This window comes from Microcaecilia unicolor, chromosome 13, assembly GCF_901765095.1.
Source record: "Microcaecilia unicolor chromosome 13, aMicUni1.1, whole genome shotgun sequence".
NCBI lineage: Eukaryota > Metazoa > Chordata > Amphibia > Gymnophiona > Siphonopidae > Microcaecilia > Microcaecilia unicolor.
This window is the reverse complement of record NC_044043.1, coordinates 101,874,566-101,896,850: the sequence shown is the minus strand read 5'-3', so window position 1 is coordinate 101,896,850 and position 22,285 is coordinate 101,874,566. Positions and strand designations below refer to the sequence as shown.

General features: G+C 45.1%; 1 protein-coding gene across 2 annotated transcripts in view; it reads left to right on the top strand.

The window, feature by feature from the left end:
- PAX7 (paired box 7) overlaps positions 1 to 22,285 on the top strand; it is a 157,647-nt gene that overhangs the window by 73,036 nt on the left and 62,326 nt on the right. For both annotated transcript variants that reach the window (XM_030222650.1, XM_030222649.1), the window contains exon 5: positions 11,808 to 12,007. In XM_030222650.1, the coding sequence (XP_030078510.1) occupies positions 11,808 to 12,007 (200 nt within the window). The remainder of the gene's footprint in view (positions 1 to 11,807; positions 12,008 to 22,285) is intronic.

Genomic DNA, 22,285 nt, shown 5'->3' with positions numbered 1-22,285 from the left:
ATTTTCTTCCCATTAATAATTGAGAGCTACTTGCACGAAGCACTTTCTAGCCTTCCTCCAAGTTATTATAACTGTCTTTCCATTCAGTGTTTTAAGTGAAAAGAGGGAACATGACAAGGTCTCCATGAAGAAATTAATTTCCATGTGGGACTCAACCCACTTTTCTGCATCAGGTAGTTGATGTAGCTTTAGTTGTTTAATTGGTTTAGATTTTTAAATCTTCATCTTAAGCCACCTTACAGCCCATTTGTACTGAACTCAGTGCGTCCTTAGTCCTTTATGAGCTTTGATTCCCATCTCCTCCACACTACAACTTCCAGAGAGGAAGAACTAATGAACCGGGTGCACCATTCCAACATGGAAAATCCCAAGTATGGGAAGGGAAAGGAGGTCAGGGCCGGTTTTAGACATGGAGGGGCCCAGGGCAGAAATGAAAGAGGAGTCCCCTGATCCCCTCTCCTCCCCCTCTGCATTGCGTCCAGGCACCTCTTCCCCTTCTCCCGACCATGGTCTGTCTCTCTCCCTTCCCCTTACCTTGCTTTCTCTCTTTGTCGCAATCTGCCTAGGTGGAAACAGGAAATCGTGTCACAGGGGGCGGATCACGGCAGAGAGAGAAAGTTTCAGGGCAGCCGGAGGCAGCTTGTGAGGATGGCTGCAACGCCGAGGCCCCTCTGAGAAGAGAAATAAATTTTTAAAGAAGATCGGGAAGATGAAGGGGAAGGGAGGAGGAGATGGACTGTGGTGGGGAGAAGGGGAAGCAATGCCTGGACTGGGGAGCCCCGTGGAGCTGTGGGGCCCAGAGCAGCTGCCCTGTTTGCCTCCCCCTAACGCCAGCCCTGGGGGAGGGGTCCACTCGCTGGACATATACACAAGAGCTGTGCCTACTGCATAGTTCTTGTGGGCATGCAACAGGAACGCTCAGACCCCTTTACTGACCAACGCTCAATACTAATAGCATGCATATAATTTGCATGCTGTTAGCATTAAGCATTGGTCGGTAATTCTGAGTCGATGTTCCCTACAGCATCGGAGTTCTGTGCATCTAGCCCAGAATACTGTACGCTATGCGACACCCTGTCAAACAGTCATGCCAGTTCACTAGCTGTGTTGCTTGGATTTGGCTCTCTCCTGAGCCCCGGCTTCCCTTCTCGCCCCCTGCATGGCTGTGCTGCTCAGGGGTTATCTCTGTGCCTTAATTCCAGTTTTCAGCTCTATTCTTTTTCAGACTATGCTATCCTCTTCCTACCCAGAGGAGCTGGCTCCCTTGAGGCATTATTAAATGCCCGTTGAGAAACCTCAGCAGAATTATTCATCTTCTTTCATTCCGAGTACCAGACTCTATAAAGTGCATTACCTCGACCTGTGTGTTGGCTACACTTCAACAGTTCAGTGTTTGTCTGAAAAAAATCACTCCCCAGGCCCCCCAAATAATGCTGTGAGGTCTCCAGCTGAGCTGAAAATGGCTTTTTCATTCTGCCAGTCCCACTCCCTGCTCTGTTTGGTATTCAAGGGCACCTCAGTAATGCACACTGTCATTTAGCTGGAGCTGGATTTCTTGATTAAAACGCATATTATCTATTACGTGATTCATTTTCCTTCTAGAGCTTCACACTATGGCTTCTAAACTATGTTAAATTGTAATAGAAGTGGGGAGGGGGGGGGGTTGGTTGGAAAGAGTTTTACAGGTTGGTAAAATCCAGATTTTGCTGAAGATGTTTTGAGGGAGGGGTGGTGAGCCTTTGTGCTGGATGAGGGGGGAATAACAAGCTTTGCATTGTATAAAGGCTGCTTTTATCTCCACCAGTAAATTTGCTGCTGACTTTTAATGTGATGTAGAAAAAATCCTGTTTCTCTTAGGACTCTCATTCTCCCCTAAAGCCCTCATGCCTCCTATACAGAAGAAAAGTTGATTTCCCCCCCCCCCCCCCCCCCCCCCACACTTTACAAAAACACAATTGTGCTCTTGTTTATTTACCGTAAACCGAAAAAACATCTCTCACTGGTTAAACAAATCATTTGCGAGAAGAACTGATAAACAGTTTTACCATTAGAATAACAAACATTAACATCAGACACTCATCAAACAGACAAACATTAAAGCAGATGCACCGTCACAACTATAAAAAGACATCAGTCAATGGTTACAACTCCAGAAACTGAACGTAAAAGTTCATCAACAGAACAAGTATATAAAAAGCCATCCACAGTCACAGTGAATTTATAAAACACTTTATCCACTGTCCTCCCAGAGCACATTCAAATCCCGCTAGCAAAGGACCAGGACTGACACTGTTTCCTGAACAAGGTGATTTTTTTCTCATCTGTAGGGATGGAGGTCCCTGGAAAGAGATTCAGGTGTGCATTAGAGCCATAACAGAAAGAGCCCTTGGTTATGGCTTGAGAGTTTGGCCAGGGTAGGCAATCCACCTAAGTGGATGAACACAAAATCCCACGGGATCAAAACACAAGCAAGGAAGTGGGAAGTGAACCAATGACTCCAGGAAGCTGTGACTGTGGTTGGATATGATGAACAAACTTTAATGTAGACTCGACACAGGACTGTGTTTCGGCCACAGGCCTGCCTCAGGAGTCTAAAAAACATATTAAAAAGACATAAATTAAACAGGAAATATAATACATATGAACCATGTTAAAATATATGTCAATAGTACAAATTATAATCACATGAGCCATGTTTCACCATATCATATGTTGGCTCCCTATCAAGGACTGCATTACTTTCAAAATTTGCACTCTGGTCCACAAGGTTATCTACGATGAGGCCCCAGGATATATGATTGATTTAATAGATCTCCCAGCCAGAAACAGAATCAGTTCATCACGTACTTATCTAAACCTGTTCAAAAAGGCATACCCCGCCGACCCAACATAAATGCCTGCACTCTGCAACACAACATAACCAAAGCTTGTAATGGACACTACCTAATCTTTCCTCTCCTTGATCCCCATTGTAACTGAAACACATGTTCCTTATTCAACTACATTACCACCTGTATTTGTTTCTTTGCCGGACTTGGCGAACGCCTCTACAGTACTATGTAAGCCACATTGAGCCTGCAAATAGGTGGGAAAATGTGGGATACAAATGTAACAAATAAATAAATAAATAAACCTTCAATATCCAAGCTGCGTTGGACTCAGATACAAGTCAACCTACGCATCCAATTTTTCTTACTTAAGTACGCAAATGTGGAATGCATTACCAAAGATCGTTAAAATAACGCCCACCCATCAAGACTTCAAACGAACTTTAAAGACATACCTGTTTCGCAAGGCCTACCCTATTGATTCTACTTAATTACCTCAACCCTACAATGGATCTATATATACATTGCAATGAATATTTTATTTCTAATCTCCTTGTCCCTTATTGAATCCATTTACCTTACCTGACCCTTTTTATTATTGTACTAGCCGTTAAGCCCGTTACAACGGGCGAGATTTCCAGCTACCCTCCTCGCTGCCGCTCCCTCCCCCCTCCGTGCCGGGCCCCCTGCACTGACCTGACAGTGCCACTCACCTCCGTGTGAAAGCGCTTCATGCAATTAACTCTAACGAATGGGAACTGAACCTTTTTAATTAGAGATAGATCATCCAAAGAATAATTATGCTACTGATCGCCATAAATATACCGCAGCAAGAAAAACATGAGTACAGGCATTAAAAAACCAACAGTGCAAAATAAAAGGGCAACGTAATTAAAACATCATATATCCTTCGATTCATGTGTGGGTAAATAAAAACACCAATACGGTCGCGATGTATGTGGCAAAATTCTGCTGATGTGATATGTTGAGTTATGTCGCAAAATTCTGCTGATGTGATATGATGAGTTATCTGTAAACTACAGGTGGTGAATCATGTAAGGGACGGACCTACAAATGAAGTGAAAAATCAAAACTAGACAAATTAACACCTTTGATGGTCTTGATATGGCTAAATAATCTCAATATAAGCTGGTCTGGAATGAAAATGAAAAGTCTGTGAGTATGGGTTCTAGATAACTATACAGGGGAGCTATGCATGCAAGTAATGCGGAGGGATTAACGAAAAACTGCAAATAAAGATTTAAAGACCCTGGGGACATTATGCGGTGTGTGGACTGTCTGAGATTAAATGGATTAAGCAGACATCATGGTGTGCATCCCGACTGATATATATATATATATATATATATATATATATATATATATATATATATACTAGCCGTTGAGCCCGTAAAAATGGGCTGATATTGGGTTTTCCTCCCCCCTCCCTCTCCCCTCCCCGCGAGGTCGCCACCGCTACCGTACCCCCCCCCACCCCCGGAGTTGCCGCCATCCCTCCACCCGGCCCGTGCCCTCTCTTCGTTATTCAACTTACAGCAGCGCCAAAACAGCAGCAAGCAGCAGCTCCCGTTGGCCTTCCTTCACTGCCTGTGCCTCGCCCTCGTGTGACGTCACGTCGGCGAGGGCGGGGCACAGGCAGGGAAGGAAGGCCGATGGGAGCTGAAGCTGAGCTGCTTGCTGCTGTTTCGGCGCTGCTTTAAGTTGAATAACGAAGAGAGGGCCCGGGCCGGGTGAAGAGGGGGTGGTGGCGACTCCGGGGGGGGGCGGTAGCGGCTACCTTGGGGGGGGGAGCGGTAGCGACGTCAGCGGTTCCCTCCCTCCCCTTCAGCGCAGTTTCCCTCTCTGTCCCGCCCCCTTCCCCCGTCATCACGTCTTGATGCGGGGGCGGGACAGAGAGGGAAGTCTCTACTGCGCATTTGCAGGTGAGTCGGTCACTTGCCATTTATAGGTTTGATATATATATATATATATATATATAAGAAAGGGGTATACCACCCTGATCGGCTCCTCGTTACTTGTGTAAAGACTTATCTCAAAAGGAGCTTTACCTGAAAACAAGATGGATACAGAAAAGCAATGTCAAAGGATAGATCCACGTTACTGCAACCAGCCAGACATCGTTTGCATGCTCAGGTATTCCTATCGTGCGAGAGACATATAGAAAACTATTAGATGCCATTGGCATATTTTGAATGGTCTTGAGTGTTTTAAAGAGAAGAAACCCGTGTGGCATACTCGAGGGATAAGAATCTCAAAGAACATCTGGTACCTTCTCTATTGCCAGAATTTGAAGACCATCAGATCCAACCAAGGCCACCCCCCCGCTGTGGAAAGTGAAGTGTATGCAGTCACTCGATGGACGTATCTATTTTTTCACTTCCAAAGTCCTCAAAAAAATACCATTTGAACCACACCTCGGATTGTAACACTTCATGTGTTATCTGTCTCATTCAGTGCCTGTGTCCCATGTTATACATAGGGAAGAACATAAGAGCAATCAAGACTAGAGTAATAGAACATTGGTCCACTTCCCACTTCCTTGCCAGTCAGCCCCGTTAAATGTCTGGAGGGGCGCAGTTGACACGGGGGGGGGGGGGGGGGACTCGTGTCGCCAGAAACACCAAGGGGAATATGGAAACTTCTGCCGGTCTGTAGCGCACTGCCCATCCTTTACCCATATCTTGTCCTCACCAATCTCTCAACCACCCCCCCCCCCCCCAGTCCTAATGGAGGAATTTGCAAGAGATTTCCATGGGTGAGCAAACCTTCATTTGAAAATCTCTCCCCCCCCCCCCCCCCCCCCCCCCCCCCACCCCCCCATGGAGCAGTACTGATGGGAGAGGTGAGGACAGGGTCAGTGAAACACATGTGGCAATTTCATTGACATTTCCAAAGTTGCTTGACCCTGTACACGCCCCACCTGAAGCATATATGGGGTAAAGAGTCTTGCAAGCACCAGCATTTTAAAAGGGAATTTTTACAGGGAGCTTTGCTTTAGTGGGTACAAAACACCCCTAGATCCACTGGCACTGTAGGGAGGGAAAACTGACCTACCCAAAAAGCACTTAAAAGTCCATATACGGGACCAGTATGTTTTACTCACCTAAGTCTTGTGAACCCCCTGATATGCAAAAGTATTGAAGTGGCAGCTATGGCACTGAGCAGTGTAGAACGAGTAGAAGTGAATCAATATTTTACGCTTTCAAAAAGTACAAAGACCAGGGGACACTCGTGGAAATTACATGGAAATACTCTTAAAACAAATAGCAGGAACCTTTTATTTTTCACTCAGAAAGCTCTGTAACTCATTGCAGCAGTTAGTGTATCTGGGTTTGAAAAAAGGGTTGGACAGTTCCTGGAGGAAAAGTCCATAGTCTGCTATTGAGACAGACATGGGAAGCAACTGCTTGCCCTGGGATTTGTAGTGTGGAGTGTTGCCACGATTTGGGTTTCTGCCAGGTACTTGCGACCTGACTTGGTCACAGTTTGGAAAACAGTATACTGGGCAAGATGGGACCATTGGTCTGACCCAGTAAGGCTACTCTTATGTTCTAACCACATAAATGGGGGGAGGGTCATTGGAACCCACTTGAACTGATAAATGTGGGTCTACAAATCATTACACCACCTTTCAAATAACATGAAAAAATGTACAAGAAAATGAAAATCATATATATACTAGTAAAAGAAGCCCGTTTCAGAGCAAATGAAACGGGCGCTAGCAAGGTTTTCGTCGCCAACACCCCCCTCCATCCCTGGGCAATCCCTTCGTTGTTCTGGCATTGCTCCGCCCCCAACGTCATGACGTTTGACGCGAGGGCAGGGCCCGGAGCGATTTCCCCCCCCCCCCCCGCCTCCCTGCCTCCCTCCCTGCCAACCCCTTTGTTGTTCTGCCATTGCTCCACCCTCGAGGGCGGGGCCTGGAACAATTTCCCACCCACCCACCCCACCCCCGCCTCCCTCCCTGCCAACCCCTTCGTTGTTCTGCCATTGCTCCGCCCTTGAGGGCGGGGCCCGGAGCAATTTTGGTGGCTTCACCACCACGAATCTTAGAACCTTTTTGAAGGAAGTCAGAGCTTGGCTTCACTGACGTCAGTGTCCTCAGAACGTTGAGGGTGAATTTTATTATAGTAGATATTTACTTATTTGGATGTAAACCACACCTTTCCCAGTAGTAGGTAAAGGTGAGTTACGTTCAGGTATTTCCCTGTCCCCGGAGGGTTTTTGATCTAAGGGGGCAAGTCTCTCACTCAGCCCCTCCAGGTAGATCCCAATGCCGCACACGGAGCACCAATTCTGTGCCAGGATGCCATGATAGAATACCAGCATAATTCGGCATTTTGTACCCAAAGTTCAGCGTGATGATTACACCATGTTCAGTGGTCCATGCTAGATGCATTGCCGATCGTATTCTATAAACTGGAGACATGTCCATGACCCTCCCATGTTCTGCCCACACAGACACCCCCTTGCAGTTCCACGCTTGCACCAGTAAGAGATGCTGTTCTGTGCCCTTTTGGTTTATGCATGAGGCAGTGGAGGGTTAAGTGACTCATCCAACAGCACAAGGAGCTGCAATGGGATTTGAACCAGACGTCCCCGGTTATCAGCTGATTAGTGTCTGACTTGCACATTCACACGGAGCTGACAAAATTCCCCCTAAAGTGATATTCTGAAAATACCCACCTAACTTATATAGCAATTATTGGAAGGGAGATTTGGGGGAGGGGGGCTCATACTTAGGTATTACGAAACCGATAGCAGAGTGTAAGTTAGAGTGCAGGAGTGGCCTAATGGTTCCTGCAGCATCCTGGGTTCGATTCCCACTGCAGCTCCTCCTCCTTGTGACCCTGAGCAGGTCACTTAACCCTCCATTGCCTCAGGTACAAAAACCTGAGCCCCCTAGGGACAGAGAGAGTACCTGCTTATAACTGGATTGTAAGCCACATTGAATCTGAATTCTGTTTGGGATACAAATGTCATAATAAAATAAACAAGTCTGCAGCTCTTAAGCACTCAGGCCCTGATGCTCCGAACTCCAGCGCTGTACAGAAAAATAACTTCCTAATGCTTGACACTAATAGTATGCAAATGATATGCGCAATGTTAGATTCGAGCACTAGGAAGTAAAGCGACAGGATTGTGCCAGGGACACATAAGCAAAGCTCTTGTGCTCGTGCCCAGTCCGAAGGGGGGGACAAGAGCTTCTGAAGCGGTGGGCCACGGTCTGTTGCTCCAGTCTGATCAGTGGCAACGAGGAGAGAGGCCAGTCGGCTCCTTAGCAACAGGCACTTACTACTACTACTATTTAGCATTTCTATAGCGCTACAAGGCGTACGCAGCACTGCACAAACATAGAAGAAAGACAGTCCCTGCTCAAAGAGCTTACAATCTAATAGACAAAAAAATAAAGTAAGCAAATCAAATCACTTCTTACATATCGCTCACGTTTTACTCTGCGAGTACAGAAATACTTGTTTTCTAGCTCCAGGACCACTCTTCCCCCCCCCTGTACATCTGTTTTGCCTGGTACGCCGGGAGCACATAAGCCAAGCAGGGAGGGAGGTCCAGGTTGAACCGGCGGTGAGCGGGCCCTTTCATGGAAGGCTTTTTTTGCTCGGCTGCTTATGGCATCTCACGCTTGCTAGGTTCCTAATGCCAGCTCCGAGCTGGCGTAAGGTTCCTGGCAGCAAGAGCATTCTTGTTCAGGACACTCTTCTTTCAGCATCGTGTAAAGAAATGATGGTGATTTGGGGCCTTGTCCCTATCCACTCCAGCTGCATTTCTAAAAGCAGCAAACTCAGGTTCTGTGCAGGAGGGAAGGGGCGAGGAAGGGAGAAAGGGTCTTATCTCGCTGCACCTCACACCTGGAATAGACTTCCCGAGCTTGTACGTCCCTGTCCTTGGCCGTTTTCAAATCCAGGCTAAAAGCCCACCTCTTTAACGCTGCTTTTGACTCCTAACCACTACTCACTTGCCCTGTACCCTTTTATCCCCACCTCTTTAATCCCCTTACCTCTTAGTTGTTCTGTCTGTCCTATTTAGATTGTGAGCTGTTTGAGCAGGGACTGTCTTTTCATGTATGGTGTACAGTGCTGCGTATGCCTTGTAGCGCTATAGAAGTGATAAGTAGTAGTAGTAGGGTCATGCAAAAATTAATGAGCGAGAGGCAGAAATGCAAGAGGACTTGCCAGGATCTGGCACGCGCTTTAATGAATGCAGCTTCATGTCTAATCCTTTGGCGAAGCCTTGAAGACAGCGCCAAGAGGCCTGAAGCACAGCCGAGGACCACTTCCAGCACCGAGCTTCACCCATTTCACCTAATCCTCTTCATTAATTTACCTCTAGGGCTCAGGGGCTCCATGAGCTACCCGGAGGACACTGTTTCCAAATGGTAGTCCTTTCTCTGGCCCTCCCTTCATCACGTTTCTTTTCCCTTTAATTACCAGCTTCTCCTGATTACTCTTCAAACCCTAAGAATGCAGTCTTCCTGTTTTGGGCCCTTAATTTACACATTCACTCATGCTCCAGTGATTTTAAAAAGTTTCACTTCATTTGCCCTCTGGCTCTCTTCCCCTCCCCCATCACCTGGGCTAATGCCAGACAAGCTGAAATGTCAAAATACATCAGGATGGCAATATTCAAAAGTGCTCATACAGGAGGGTGGGACAAACCACAAAACAAATCTGGCCACTTGGACAGAAATGTTTGTAGGTTCAAGAGAGAGGTGTGGGTCATCCACAAGACAGGAAAACAACCAATTTACTGATCACATCAAACCTGACATGGCTCTGTTTCAGCCTATGGCAGCATCAGAATTAAAAAAATACAAAACTTTTGAAAAAAGAAAAAATATTTCCAACCAAACGACAATAAACACATCACCTGCAAATAGATGAAAATGATATAAACATAATCATATCTTCAAATTATAAAATCAAAACATTTTATTGAGCAATCCAATAGGCAGATAAATCTCACATCACAAACCCTGCTGCAAAGACAGATATATAATGTTGAAATAATTTTGGAATAAAATCATAATCTTTGAAAGATCAATAACTTCCCCTTTCAAACTAACTTATTAAAACTGCTGATAACTTTCATTTTTCGGTGGTATATATCTGAGTCACTAATCTCTCTTGACAGCCGAATGCTAAGTATGAAACGAGCCACAGGCATAACTTGTAACAGAAAATTCCGGCAGTCCGAGAAACTTTGAAATGATGTCAAGAGATAGATGAAGCCAAATCTGCCTGGGTAGAAATCCCAATAGACCATTCAATCTCAAGGTGATTTAACAAATTCAGATAACACTTAGGAGAAAGTTGCATCAAGTACACACAGGGCTGCCAGGGGTGGGGGTTGGGGGGGGGGAGAAAGATTCATCTGGGCCCAGTGTTGGCAAGGCTTCTGGTGGCAGACAGGCAGAAGGTTCTGCTCCCTCTGTCTGTCTCTCAGGACCTCTGTTATCGCATTAACATAGCTCTGCGGCCACAGGTTCCTTCTTCCTGCCTTCTCCTGTGTGAAGTACTTCCTGCTTCCACATAGGCAGGAGGGCCTGTGGCAGCAGAGCTGCGTTAACGCAGTAACAAGGGTCCCAGCACACAGGAGCAGGAGAAAGCATACGGACGATGCAGTAAATGACGGGAGAGGTGGCCCCTGACTACACACATGTGGGCAGGTGGATTTATCCACTGCTTATTTCTAGGATAAGCAGCATAAAATGTACTGTTTTGGGATCTTGCCAGGTACATGTGATCTGGATTAGCCACTGTTGGAAAAAGGATGCTGGGCTTGATGGACCTTCGGTCTGTCCCAGTATGGCAATGCTTATGTACTTATGTAGTTATCTGGATGGAGAAATGAAGAGTTGGAATTCTATATAAATCACTAGACAGCCAAAATTATCCATCCAAAATGGAGTGAGATTTAGGAAATGCCGGGGCAGCAACATTCACATCTTCTAACTTATGTCTAAGAGTGGCTAAGCTTAAATAAATTAAGGGGTAAAAATGGACAAAATCCAGCCCTAGATGTTACCAGTGGCTATGATTCCTCTCAGGTCACACCCCAGGCGCAGAAGTCTCAAAGCAGTGACTGTGTGACAGAGCAGCTCACCTGCCAGCAGAGTCACCGGGAGGGCGAGACACTTCTTGATCTAACCATCTGTTGCTCTGACCCCTTATCTCTTCTGTTCATCATCCACCGTCATCCCCACCTTCCCTCCCCCCTAGACACAGAGCACCTGAGCATACAGGGAAATATAGATTTTAGACATTTATTAGTTGTCATTTCCAAATCCAAGCTCAAAATGAATTACATACTAAGCTGCGTAGGCGCCTACGTGCACCCAACGCGAGTCAAATTGGAGTTACCGCCTGGTTACAGCATGTGACCCTTGTGGTAATTTCAATTTTGGCGTACGTCCGCTACACATGTCTGAAAAATATTTTTTATTTTCTGGCGCGCGTAGACCATTACCGCCTGGTTACCGTGTGAGCCCTTACCGCTAGGTCAACGGCTTGTGGTAAGGTCTCAGACCCAAAATGGACACACGGCAATTTTCATTTTGCTGCACATCCATTTTTGGCAAAAATTTTTAAAAAGGCATTTTTTGTAGGTGAGCTAAAAAATAATTCTGTGGGTGCCCAAAACACGCGTCTGCGCTACCACAGGCCATTTTTCAGCGCACCTTAGTAAAAGGACCCCATAGTTAAATAGGATGGAGGGTTAAACGCTGCGTGCATCTGGTAGCGCTATACAAATGCTAATAATAATAATAATAAACAGCAGAAAGGAAAATCTGACGTGTTAGAATAATCTTCCCATGTAAAATTCTTAGTGAATCATTTTTAGTTGGGAAGGTTTCCCATTTCCCAGTTATCTTTAAAAAGAAGGGTTTATTCTCAGAGACACGAGGAAATCTGAAATCTCCTTCTCTTTGGTCGTTCACAGGAAATAGGTTGGATGAAGGATCAGATGTTGAATCGGAGCCAGACCTACCCCTAAAGCGTAAACAGCGCCGCAGTCGGACCACCTTCACAGCTGAGCAGCTGGAGGAACTGGAAAAGGCATTTGAGAGGACACATTACCCAGACATCTACACTCGGGAGGAGCTGGCCCAAAGAACCAAGCTCACAGAGGCCCGTGTCCAGGTAAGGAACAGGATCAGCCAAATGAAGATGCAAATAACCACAGCGGGAAGGCGGGAGGAGGACTGGAAGAAGCTTTTTCTGTGCTAAATCTGGAGCATGCCACTGACTTTGAAAGTAGACGCGAGTTAGCAGGCAAAGCTGTGGACACACACCAAATTAATAGCTCTGATGGGAGCTGCTCATAGGGTCTTATGTCCGACTGATAATGGCTGGGTCAAGGATGTATAAAACAGGCAGAGGGATCAGACCTGTGAACAGATCTGTGGGTATAATAGAGTCCCTGGAGGCTAGACGACTGTGTGAACTGAAGACCTCACCGCTGACCGGTGAGTCTGCTGCTCTTAAGATTTGAGGCTGGGCTCTGGGGACCCACACTGGCGCTGAAAGGGTAGGGAGATAATGACAGAGGGCTCTCAGCACAGAAAGTGATCATGAGGTTTCTCTGTACACATTTTACATGCTTAAATATTCAGCAGGATGATTAATGCGTGAAATAGTCACTTTATAAACATGGTACCACCGCACCTCAAATATTGTGTGCAATTCTGCTCACCGCATTTCAAAAAAGGTATAGTGGAATTAGAAAAGGTATAGAGAAGGGTGACGAAAGGCAAAAGCAGCTGGGGCTCTTCAGCTCGGAGAAGAGACGGTTGAGAGGTCTATAAAATATGGAACAGGGAGATGTGAATCAATGTTTACCCTTTCCAAAAATACTAGGGCTAGGGGAGTATTGTATGCAATGAAGCTACTAAGTGGTAAATTTAAAACAAACTGGAGAAAATATTTCTTCAATTTATGTTTAATTAAACTGTGGAATTTGTTGCCAGAGAATGTGGTAAAAGCAATTAGCTTAGCAGGGTTTAAGATGGACTTGGGAAAATCCACTGCTTATTTCTAGGATAAGTTGCATAACATCTGTTTTACTGTTTTAGGATCTTGCCAGGTATTTGTGACCTAAATTGGCCATTGTTGGAAACATGATACTACTACTACTACTATTTATCATTTCTATAGCGCTACAAGGCAGCGTTGTACACCACACACAAAAAGACAGTCCCTGCTCAAAGAGCTTACAATCTAGATACTGGGCTTGATGGACCTTTGGTCTGAACCAGTGTAGCAACGCTTCTGCTCTTATCCCTTCAAAAGTGAAAACGGCAGCCTAACTTTCAAAACATCACTTATCCGAACAGTTATTCCTGTTGCTTCTGAGTTCACACTTGAATATGATAAGACTGATATCCACACAGGTTTAACCAATCAGGAGAGACTCCTGCCCTCTTAAACCATGCCTAGTGAGCTGGAGAGAACATTCAGTACTGCTTAACTATCCCCTCGGACCACAACATTGTCTGGGCAATACCAGGAGTGAAATTGGGGCAGAGTTCAGGGCAGGCTTAGCAGTGATATTCAGTCTGGGTGAGTAACCTGATGAAGTTTGGATGGCAAAAGGACTGAGGTACCCGAACACTGCTCTGAATATTGGCCAGTGCTCAGGTGATGTTTGGCTAGTCACAATGACCTGAATATCGAATGCTGTTGCCTGGATCTGACCTGGCATTGAACATCTGGCCTTAACTGAGTCCGTGGCTGTCAGCGGCTTACAAATCACTAACTGCTATGGGCTGAATATGCCCGGATAAGTTCTGTGCATTATTCATTTATCTGAGTAACTTTTCACAAAACCCACCCTATTCTGGCTGCATTGATGGTAATTTGTCATCTATATCTTTTCTCTGGTGGGTGTGGAAAATTAGTTTGCATGTCCCACCCAAAGACCCCATTGATTTCCACTGTTAAAAAAATCAGTAGATCATAATTCCTCCTAAGTGACAAAAAAAAAAAACAGGAAAGTAAATTGTGAGTCAATCTTTGTGTAGAAAAGTGTGGGAAGGAAAGTGGGTTTTGGTGAAGCCACGGATTAAAGGATTGGAGGGGTCACAGGGTCTGCCAGCTACAATCAGGAGCTGAATCCACATTCTCCCAACACACTGAATCCCTTAAATCCAGGGCACCCACACAGCTGGAATATTTCTACGGGAACCAGCTCTCTGGGAGATGCTTCAGGCTGAGGCCAGAGAAAGAAAGTGTCATCTGAATCCCTGTTTCCCTGGCACCAGCTGCTCTCTCAGGCACATTCCTGACTCATTTCTCATTCTGACATGCTGGCAGGCTCCAGTTCTTCCCACCACTTTTAAGCCTGCCGCTCCGCTCCATGTAAAATGTTTTGGCAGTCAAAGAGATCCTCAGCGGACTCTCAGATCTGGTGGCAAAAACAACAAATGGCATTATCAGTCTTCCACCGCTGTCCCTTCTCTCCTGCCATATTCCTGGCTTTCACCGCTGTCTCTTCTCTCCTGCCGCATTTCCTGGACTTTCACTACTGTCTCTTCTCAGATTTCCACCACCGTCTCTTCTCTCCTGCCGCATTCCCAGACTTCCACCGCTGTCTCTCCTCTCCTGCCGCATTCTCGGACTTTCACCGCTGTCTCTCCTCTCCTGCCGCATTCTCAGACTTCCACCACTGTGGAGGAGTAGCCTAGTGGTTAGTGCAGTGGACTTTGATCCTGGTGAACTGGGTTCAATCCCCACTGCAGCTCCTTGTGACTCTGGGCAAGTCACTTAACCCTCCATTGCCCCAGGTACAAATAAGTACCTGTATATACTATGTAAACTGCTATGAATGTAGTTGCAAAAACCACAGAAAGGCGGTATATCGAGTCCTATTTCCCTTTCCCTATTTGAGATTCTACATGGAAAGTTCCCTTTCTCTCCTGGTGCATTTCCGGTACTTCCACCACTGTCTCTTCTCTCCTGTCTTTAAGGAGGGTACAAAACATTTAATCCTGGCTGGGAAGAAAACAGAAATCCCAATTCCAGAAGTAAAAATGATCCATCTTTGTTAATTGCTGAGTGAAGTCTATTCTTATCTTCTTGTCTATGTTCCTTACTGTCTCCTCTAATGCTTTTTCTATGCTAAAACACTTCGATCTCTTCTATTTGGCAATATTTACAAATACTGTATTTACAAGTCTAGATCCACAGTAAATGCATATGTGACCTGCTCCGAGACCACTGAAGATAACAACTCCCTCTGGACTTTGCAGAATTTAGTGTGACAGATGCTCTTCTATGAAAGAGTCCATACTGTTTCTGAGAACCCAGAATGGTAAAGAGAGTTCTGGAAGAACTACCATCATGGAAGCCCAGACCAGATGTATTCCACGCATTAACAAAGTGGAAAGAAGAGCAGATGACAGACAGCATGGTTAAAAGGTGAAGTGAAAGAGGCTATTAGAGTCAAAAGAGCATCCTTCAAAGAATTGGAAAAGGATCCGAATGAAGAAAACAAGACGCAATATAAGAACTGCCAAGTTAAATGCAAAGCATTGATAAAGAAGGCTAAAAAAGAATATGAAGACAAACTTGTCAAGGAGCCAAAACTCATAGTAACACCTTTTTCAGGTAAATCAGAAGCAGAAAGCTTGTAAAGGAATCCATGGGACTGTTAGATCATGAAGGAGCAAAAGGGGCATTCAGGAAGGATAAGGCCATAGTGGAGACATTAAATGAATTCTTTAGTCTTTACAGAAGAAGATGTAAGAGATCTACCTGTACAAGAAATGGGTTTCAAGGGTGACAGTGCAGAGGAACTTAAATCTCAGTGAAATTGAAAGATGTATTGAGCCAAATCAACAAGTTAAAGAGTGATAAATCACCTGGACCGGATGGTATACACCCCAGGGTATTGAAAGAACTCAAACATGAAACTGCTGATCTGCTGTTAGTGATCTCTAACCTGTCTTCAAAATCATCTGTAGTACCTGAAAACTGGAGGGTGGCTAATGTAACACTGATTTTTAAAAAGGGTTCCAGGAATGATCCAGGAAATTACAGACTGGTAAGCCTGACTTCAGTGTCACAGAAAATAGTGGAAACTATTATAAAGAATAAAATTATGGAACACAGACAAACATGGTTTAATGGGACACAGTCAGAGTCAAGGGACGTGCTTCACTAATTTGCTTCATTTCTTTGAAGGCCTCAATAAACATGTGGATATAGGTGAGCCGGTTGATATGGAGGGGCATAATCGAACGCCCACCTCCAGGGGCGCCTATCTCTGAGGACGGATATGCGAAGGGGCGGGACAGACCGTATTTTCGAAAAAGATGGGCATCCATCTTTTGTTTCGATAATATGGTTTGTGTCAGGCAAATGCATCGCATTTGGGATTTGAGCTGGGCGGTATCGGTTTTCAGCGATAATGGAAACCGAAGGCGCCCAGCTCAAAAACGAACAAATCCAAGGCATTTGGTCATGGGAACGGCCAGGATTCGTAGTGCACTGGTTCCCCTCACATGCCAGGACACCAACCGGGCACACTAGGGGGCACTTGTAAACATTTTTTAAAAATTAAAATACCTCCCAAGTCCATAGCTCCCTTACCTTGGGTGCTGAGCCCCCCAAATGCTCCCCAAAACCCACTGCTCACAAATCTACACCATTACCATAGCACTTATGGCTGAAGGGGGACACCTAGATGTGGGTACAGTGGGTTTTGGGGGCGGTTTGGAGCGCTTCCATTTAGCAGCACAAGTGTAACAGGTGGGGGGGGGGGGCCTGGGTCCACCTGCCTGAAGTCCACTGCACCCACTAACAACTGCTCCAGGGACCTGCATACTGCTGTGATGGAGATGGGTATGACATTTGAGGCTGGCATACAGGCTGGAAAAAAAAGTTTTGCCAGTTCTTTTTTTTTGGTGGGAGGGGGTTAGTGACCACTGGGGGAGTCAGGGGAGGTCATCCCCGATTCCCTCCAGTGGTCATCTGGGCAGTTGGGGCACTTTTTGGGGACTTGTTCGTGACAAAAAAAGGGTCCAAAAAAAGTGACCCAAATTCTCGCTTCTGGCGCCCTTCTTTTTTACATTATCGGCCGAGTGCGTCCATCTCTCCTTGGCCGATAAACATGCCCCAGTCCCGCCTTCACCACGCCTCCGACATGCCCCCGTCAACTTTGTCTGTTCCCGCAACAGACTGCAGTTGGAGGCACCCAAAATCGGCTTTCGATTATACCAATTTGGGCGCCCACGGGAGAAAGACGCCCATCTCCCGATTTGGGTCGAAATATGGGCGTCTTTCTCTTTCGAAAATAAGCTGGATAGTGTATCTAGATTTTCAAAACGCTTTTGACAAAGTTCCTCATAAGAGACTCCTGAGAAAATTAAAAAGTCATGGGATAGGAGACAATGTCCTTCTGTGGATTAGGAACTGGTTATTGGACAGAAAACAGAGGGTAGAGTTAAATGGTCATTTCTCTCAATGGAAGAGGGTGAAGAGTGGAGTGCCACAGGGATCTGTACTGGGACCAGTGCTATTTAACATATTTATAAATGATTTGGAAATCAGTACGACAAATGAGGTAATTAGCTTTGCAGAAGACACAAAACTATTCAAAGTTGTCAAAACACATGTGGACTGCAGAAAGATCTTAGGAAATTGGAAGACTGGGCATCCAAATGGAAGATGAAACTTAATGTAGAAAAATGCAAAGTGATGCACATTGGGAAGAATAATCCGAGTCATAGTTACCTGATGCTAGGGTCCACCTTAGGAGTCAGCACTCAAGAAAAAGATCTATGTGTGCAGCGGTGTCAGCCAAAAAGCAAACAGGATGCTAGGAATTATTAGGAAAGGGATGGTAAATAATACCGAGAATACTATAATGCCTCTGTAGGGCTCACCTTGAGTATTGCTTTTAATTTTGGTTGCCGTATCTCAATATAGTGGAATTAGAAAAGGTTCAAAGAAGAGCGACCAAAATGATAAAGGGGATGGAACTCCTCTCAGATGAGGAAAGACTAAAGAGGTTAGGGCTTGGAAAAGAGATGGCTGAGGAGAGATATGATTTTGGTCTATAAAATCCTAAGTGTTGTAGAACGGGTAAAGTGAATCAATTTTTCACTCTTTCAAAACTCCAAAGACCAGGTGACATTCAATGAAATTATATGGAAATATTTTTAAAACAAAGAGAAGGAGGAAATAGTTTTTCACTCAAAGAGTAGTTAAGCTTTGGAAGTCGTTGCCGGAGGATGTGGTAACAGTGGTTATTGTATCCGGGTTATTGTATCTGGGAAAAGTCCATAGTGTGCTATTGAGATAGATGTAAGGAAGCCACTGCTTGCCCTGGGATTGATAGCATGGAATGTTGCTACTAATTGGGTTTCTGCCAGGTACTCGTAACCTGGTTTGACTACTGTTGGAAACAAGATACTGGTCTAGATGGACCATTGGTCTGACCCAGTATGGCTACTCTTATGTTCTTATGAAGCAGAAACTCATCCCTTAGGTAGGGTGCAGTAGGTGGAATTCTCCAAGCTGGATTGAAGAATTGTATTAACTCTGTGCTACTTTGTACCATACCATGTAAGCCGCACTGAACCTGCTATCAAGCGGGAAAGAGCAGGGTATAAATGCTACAAATAAATAAATAAATTCACTCTTCAGCTCCTCTGGGGATCTTAAAGGTGCTCAGGGATCTCATAACTTGTGTTTAGCAAGGGCTTAGGAGTGGTGAAATGCCCAGAACTCCTCCATGGAACTATCTAACAGGAGGTCCTAAAACTTTAATGAGTGTCTGGTCTAATCGTACAGGAGTGGCTCATAAAAATAAAGGATACTGGATGATGTTGGGTGATTTTCTAAATAGCAGCGCACAGAACACAGCTCCTAATGCCTTCTTCATGAATTCCTCTCTAGAAATGGCAGCTGATGGAGCAGAGGCTGAAACATGGGCTTCAAGCCCTGCTTCTGCCATTTACACTTCTTATGATTTGAGCAAAATACGTAACTCTGCATTGCCTCAGGTACAAATTTAAGGCCTGATTTATACATATATATAAAGCCGGGATCCTAAATTATCCAGTTAAATGGCTTTTTCTTCTGAGTATAAATTTAGACACTCAGCCCTAGAAAATTTTCAAAGAGGTCAATTCAGAAGCAAACTCTCAAAGTCAGGAGCATAAGTCCTTTCAATATCTGGCCCTTAGATTGTAAAGCAAACCCTCTGGGATAGAAGTTAACTGACCTCAAACCACCACTGAAAAGGCCCAACCTAAATAAAAATCAAATCAACCCACAGAGCTGACCTTTGGGACCTGAGAGACTTTGATGTCTGCAACCCTTGTCTTTCACTGAACACAAGCCTGGTTTCAGTTCCAAGTGAAATGAGCTGGGAAAAGGAAATTCAGAGTCCAAGAAACCAACATCTCACAGAACTTGACAACCTCTCATGTAGAGTTTGCACCTCTATTCTCTATGGGAGCGATATTCAACTAAGTCTAAGTTGATCAATTTTTGATATACTGCCTTCTATTGAAGCACAAATCAAGGCAGTTTACATATATAACTATTCTGGTACTTGCACTGTCCCAGATGGGCACACAATCTAAGTATATTGTACGTGGGGCAATGGAGGGCTAAGTGACTTTCCCAGGGTTACATGGAGCTGCAGAGACAATTGAACCTGGTTCCTCAGGATCTTAACCCACTGCCGACGGTTAGGCAGCAGTGGGAATCGAACCTGGTTCCCCAGGTCCGCATTCCACTGCACTAACCATTAGGCCACTCCTCCAGCTGATGTTGGTAGTCACCATCAGCTGAATTAAATCCAGATATCCCATCACAAGCCCTAAATATCCGGGGGCAGCTGATATCGAACAGTGGTACTCGAGAGCTGCCCGGTTAACTTAGGACAGCTTTTATTCTGTCCTAACTCTGCAATCTGCGGTGCTCTTGGTTCTTGGTTCCCTCTCCACCAGCCCTGTCTCACTCCCTCTGGGGGCATTTTCTCGGGAACCTTTGGGATCTGATGTATAGGAGAGTTTGTGGTCTTGTGTTTCTGTTCACTTTCTTCTCTTCTTCCAGTCAATAATTGGCATTCTTTTCCAATTTTATCCGATTTGATTGTGTAAACCGCCTAGAATTTTGACTGAGCAGCATATCAGATTTTAATAAATCTGGAAACTTAAATAGTTACCCAGGTACCAACACTGAACATTCTCGGCTCCTATATAGCAGCCCTATCTGCTTAAGTATTGCCAAAATCTGCTCTAGGACTGACCAGAGCAATTTAACGGGGCAACAGACTCTCCTGCCCAATTTAATAATTTTAACCCCTATATTTCCAAATCATACTAAGGGGCTTATTTTCAAAGCTCTTAGACACATCAACTACTATAGTCTCATGAGGCACAAATGGCTTAGAACTGTGGCAAACCGAGCAAGTCAGCCAGGGACAGAAAAGCCCTCACAGAAGGGAAATGGTCATATTCCCTGTGATATAAAGGCTATTTTTTGCCATGCTACAGGCTGCACATTGGCATGAAACTGCTGACTGACGGGAGGAAGCGGCGCATGCGATGCGAATATTCCTCTCTGACAGAAATGAATGGCCCATCAGTCCACCACTTATGCTTGCAAACCGTATACGAGCACAATTCAGGTCCTAGATTTTCCTGGATCCGCTAGGTTCTATCTAGCATAAGTGGCTGCTCAGGATCCCCGCGATGGACAGTCATTGCAGCAGCTTGCCCTTGTTTCAGGGGTTCAGATTTAGATTTGACAGGATGCGTGAGCTATGCAGGAGGAAGTTTCAGTGGTTTTCCATTTCATTCGCTTTTCCTTTCATTTTCTTGCTTTTTTTCAGGGGGGGGGGGGGTAGGGGGTATTTCTGTTCCATTTCAGCACGTGCTAAAGTGAGGTTGGATGGAATGAGATGAAAGCACATGCACTAAATGAAACAGTGCGTGCAATTCGATCTTTACGCATAGTAATAATTTTAGCATGTACTTAAAGATTTGGGCCGATATATTCAGACCAGGGCAATCAGAAATATTTGAGGCGCTGACCACGGTGAGCAGAATATGATTTGGATATGCTACACCAGGCCAAACCCAAAGCACCGATATGGAAAATTCAAGTCTTGGCCTGGGTACCGATCGATATTCCTTAACTTTATCTGGACACTTCCCCAGTTAGAGGTCTGAAAATGTCCACTAACTGGGTGAATTCCAGGCTCTGTCCCCAGAACATCGGGTCAAATATCAATCTGGGTAAGAGGCCATTTTCAGACCTGTATGACAGTATCTGCTTTTACAGAGATATCTATAAATCTTACTCCCTCTGTAAACATGGTTCACCCTGCCAGAACCCGCACATGTTTCTGTGGCTCTAGTGTCGGTGGGTTTGAGGCAGAGTCGTAATTTATAACATATGTGCATTCACTTTTTCACACCTTCGCAAACGTCCACCACTTCACTCTGGCCATGACTTAAACATGATTTGGGCTTGGAGGTTATAAAGAGACATGAGTCCTGTGTGTTTCTATGAAATAAGACCAAACAGACACCTTTGCACCCTCTCAATCTTGCAGATTTTTACTCTCTAAGGAGGTAATCCGATAAGTGGGTGCTTCTTCTGATGCCGCACAGCGAGAGCCTGATCTATAGCGCAGCGGACAGCCAGATACCGTTACAGAATAGTGGCGCAATCCAGCACTGTGCTCTTTAAATTTAGGTGATCACAGTTTGCGCCAGTGATCTAGGTGTAACTGCGAACCCCTAAATAACCTAGTTATAGAAGGCTCCTTAAATGAATTAGCACATGATAAAACGGAACTCAATTCACATCCCCGTTCCATTCTGACACTGGTATTTCTTAAGAATATTTCATTGCTGTGCACAAACTTCAAAAAATACCCCTATACTTACACACGAACATTTATTCCTGCTCCTGAGCAGTAAATGCCCTTCGCTTCAATCTAGCCATAATTTCTGCCAGTTTAATCCAGTGAGAAGCACTTATAGGCCTTTGTTTTAAAAAGGTGCCTTCACGCAGAGGCAACCTGATAAAATTACCCCATAGGGACTTCCAGGGCCAAACCTTGTGCAGAGTATAAAAGAAAACACATCTGAGGCTGACACCTGCTGGTGACTCTGCAGAACTACTTCTAAATATCAGATCCATCTGCTCTGCCCAATCCTGTTACATTGCACCTACAGGAGGATGCTAGAGCCAATTAGCACCAGACTAATGCTGGAGTTATGCTGTGCAGAATGTTCAGAAGGCACTAGCGCGGGAAAGAACCCACATGCCAAGGATTAGCACTAACCATATTTAAATGTAGGCAAACAGATGTAAAAGAGGTCATTAGGAATTCCCTCCCAAAGATCAGAGAGGAACAGGACACAAAAAACCCTGCCCTAATGCTGGAAAGGT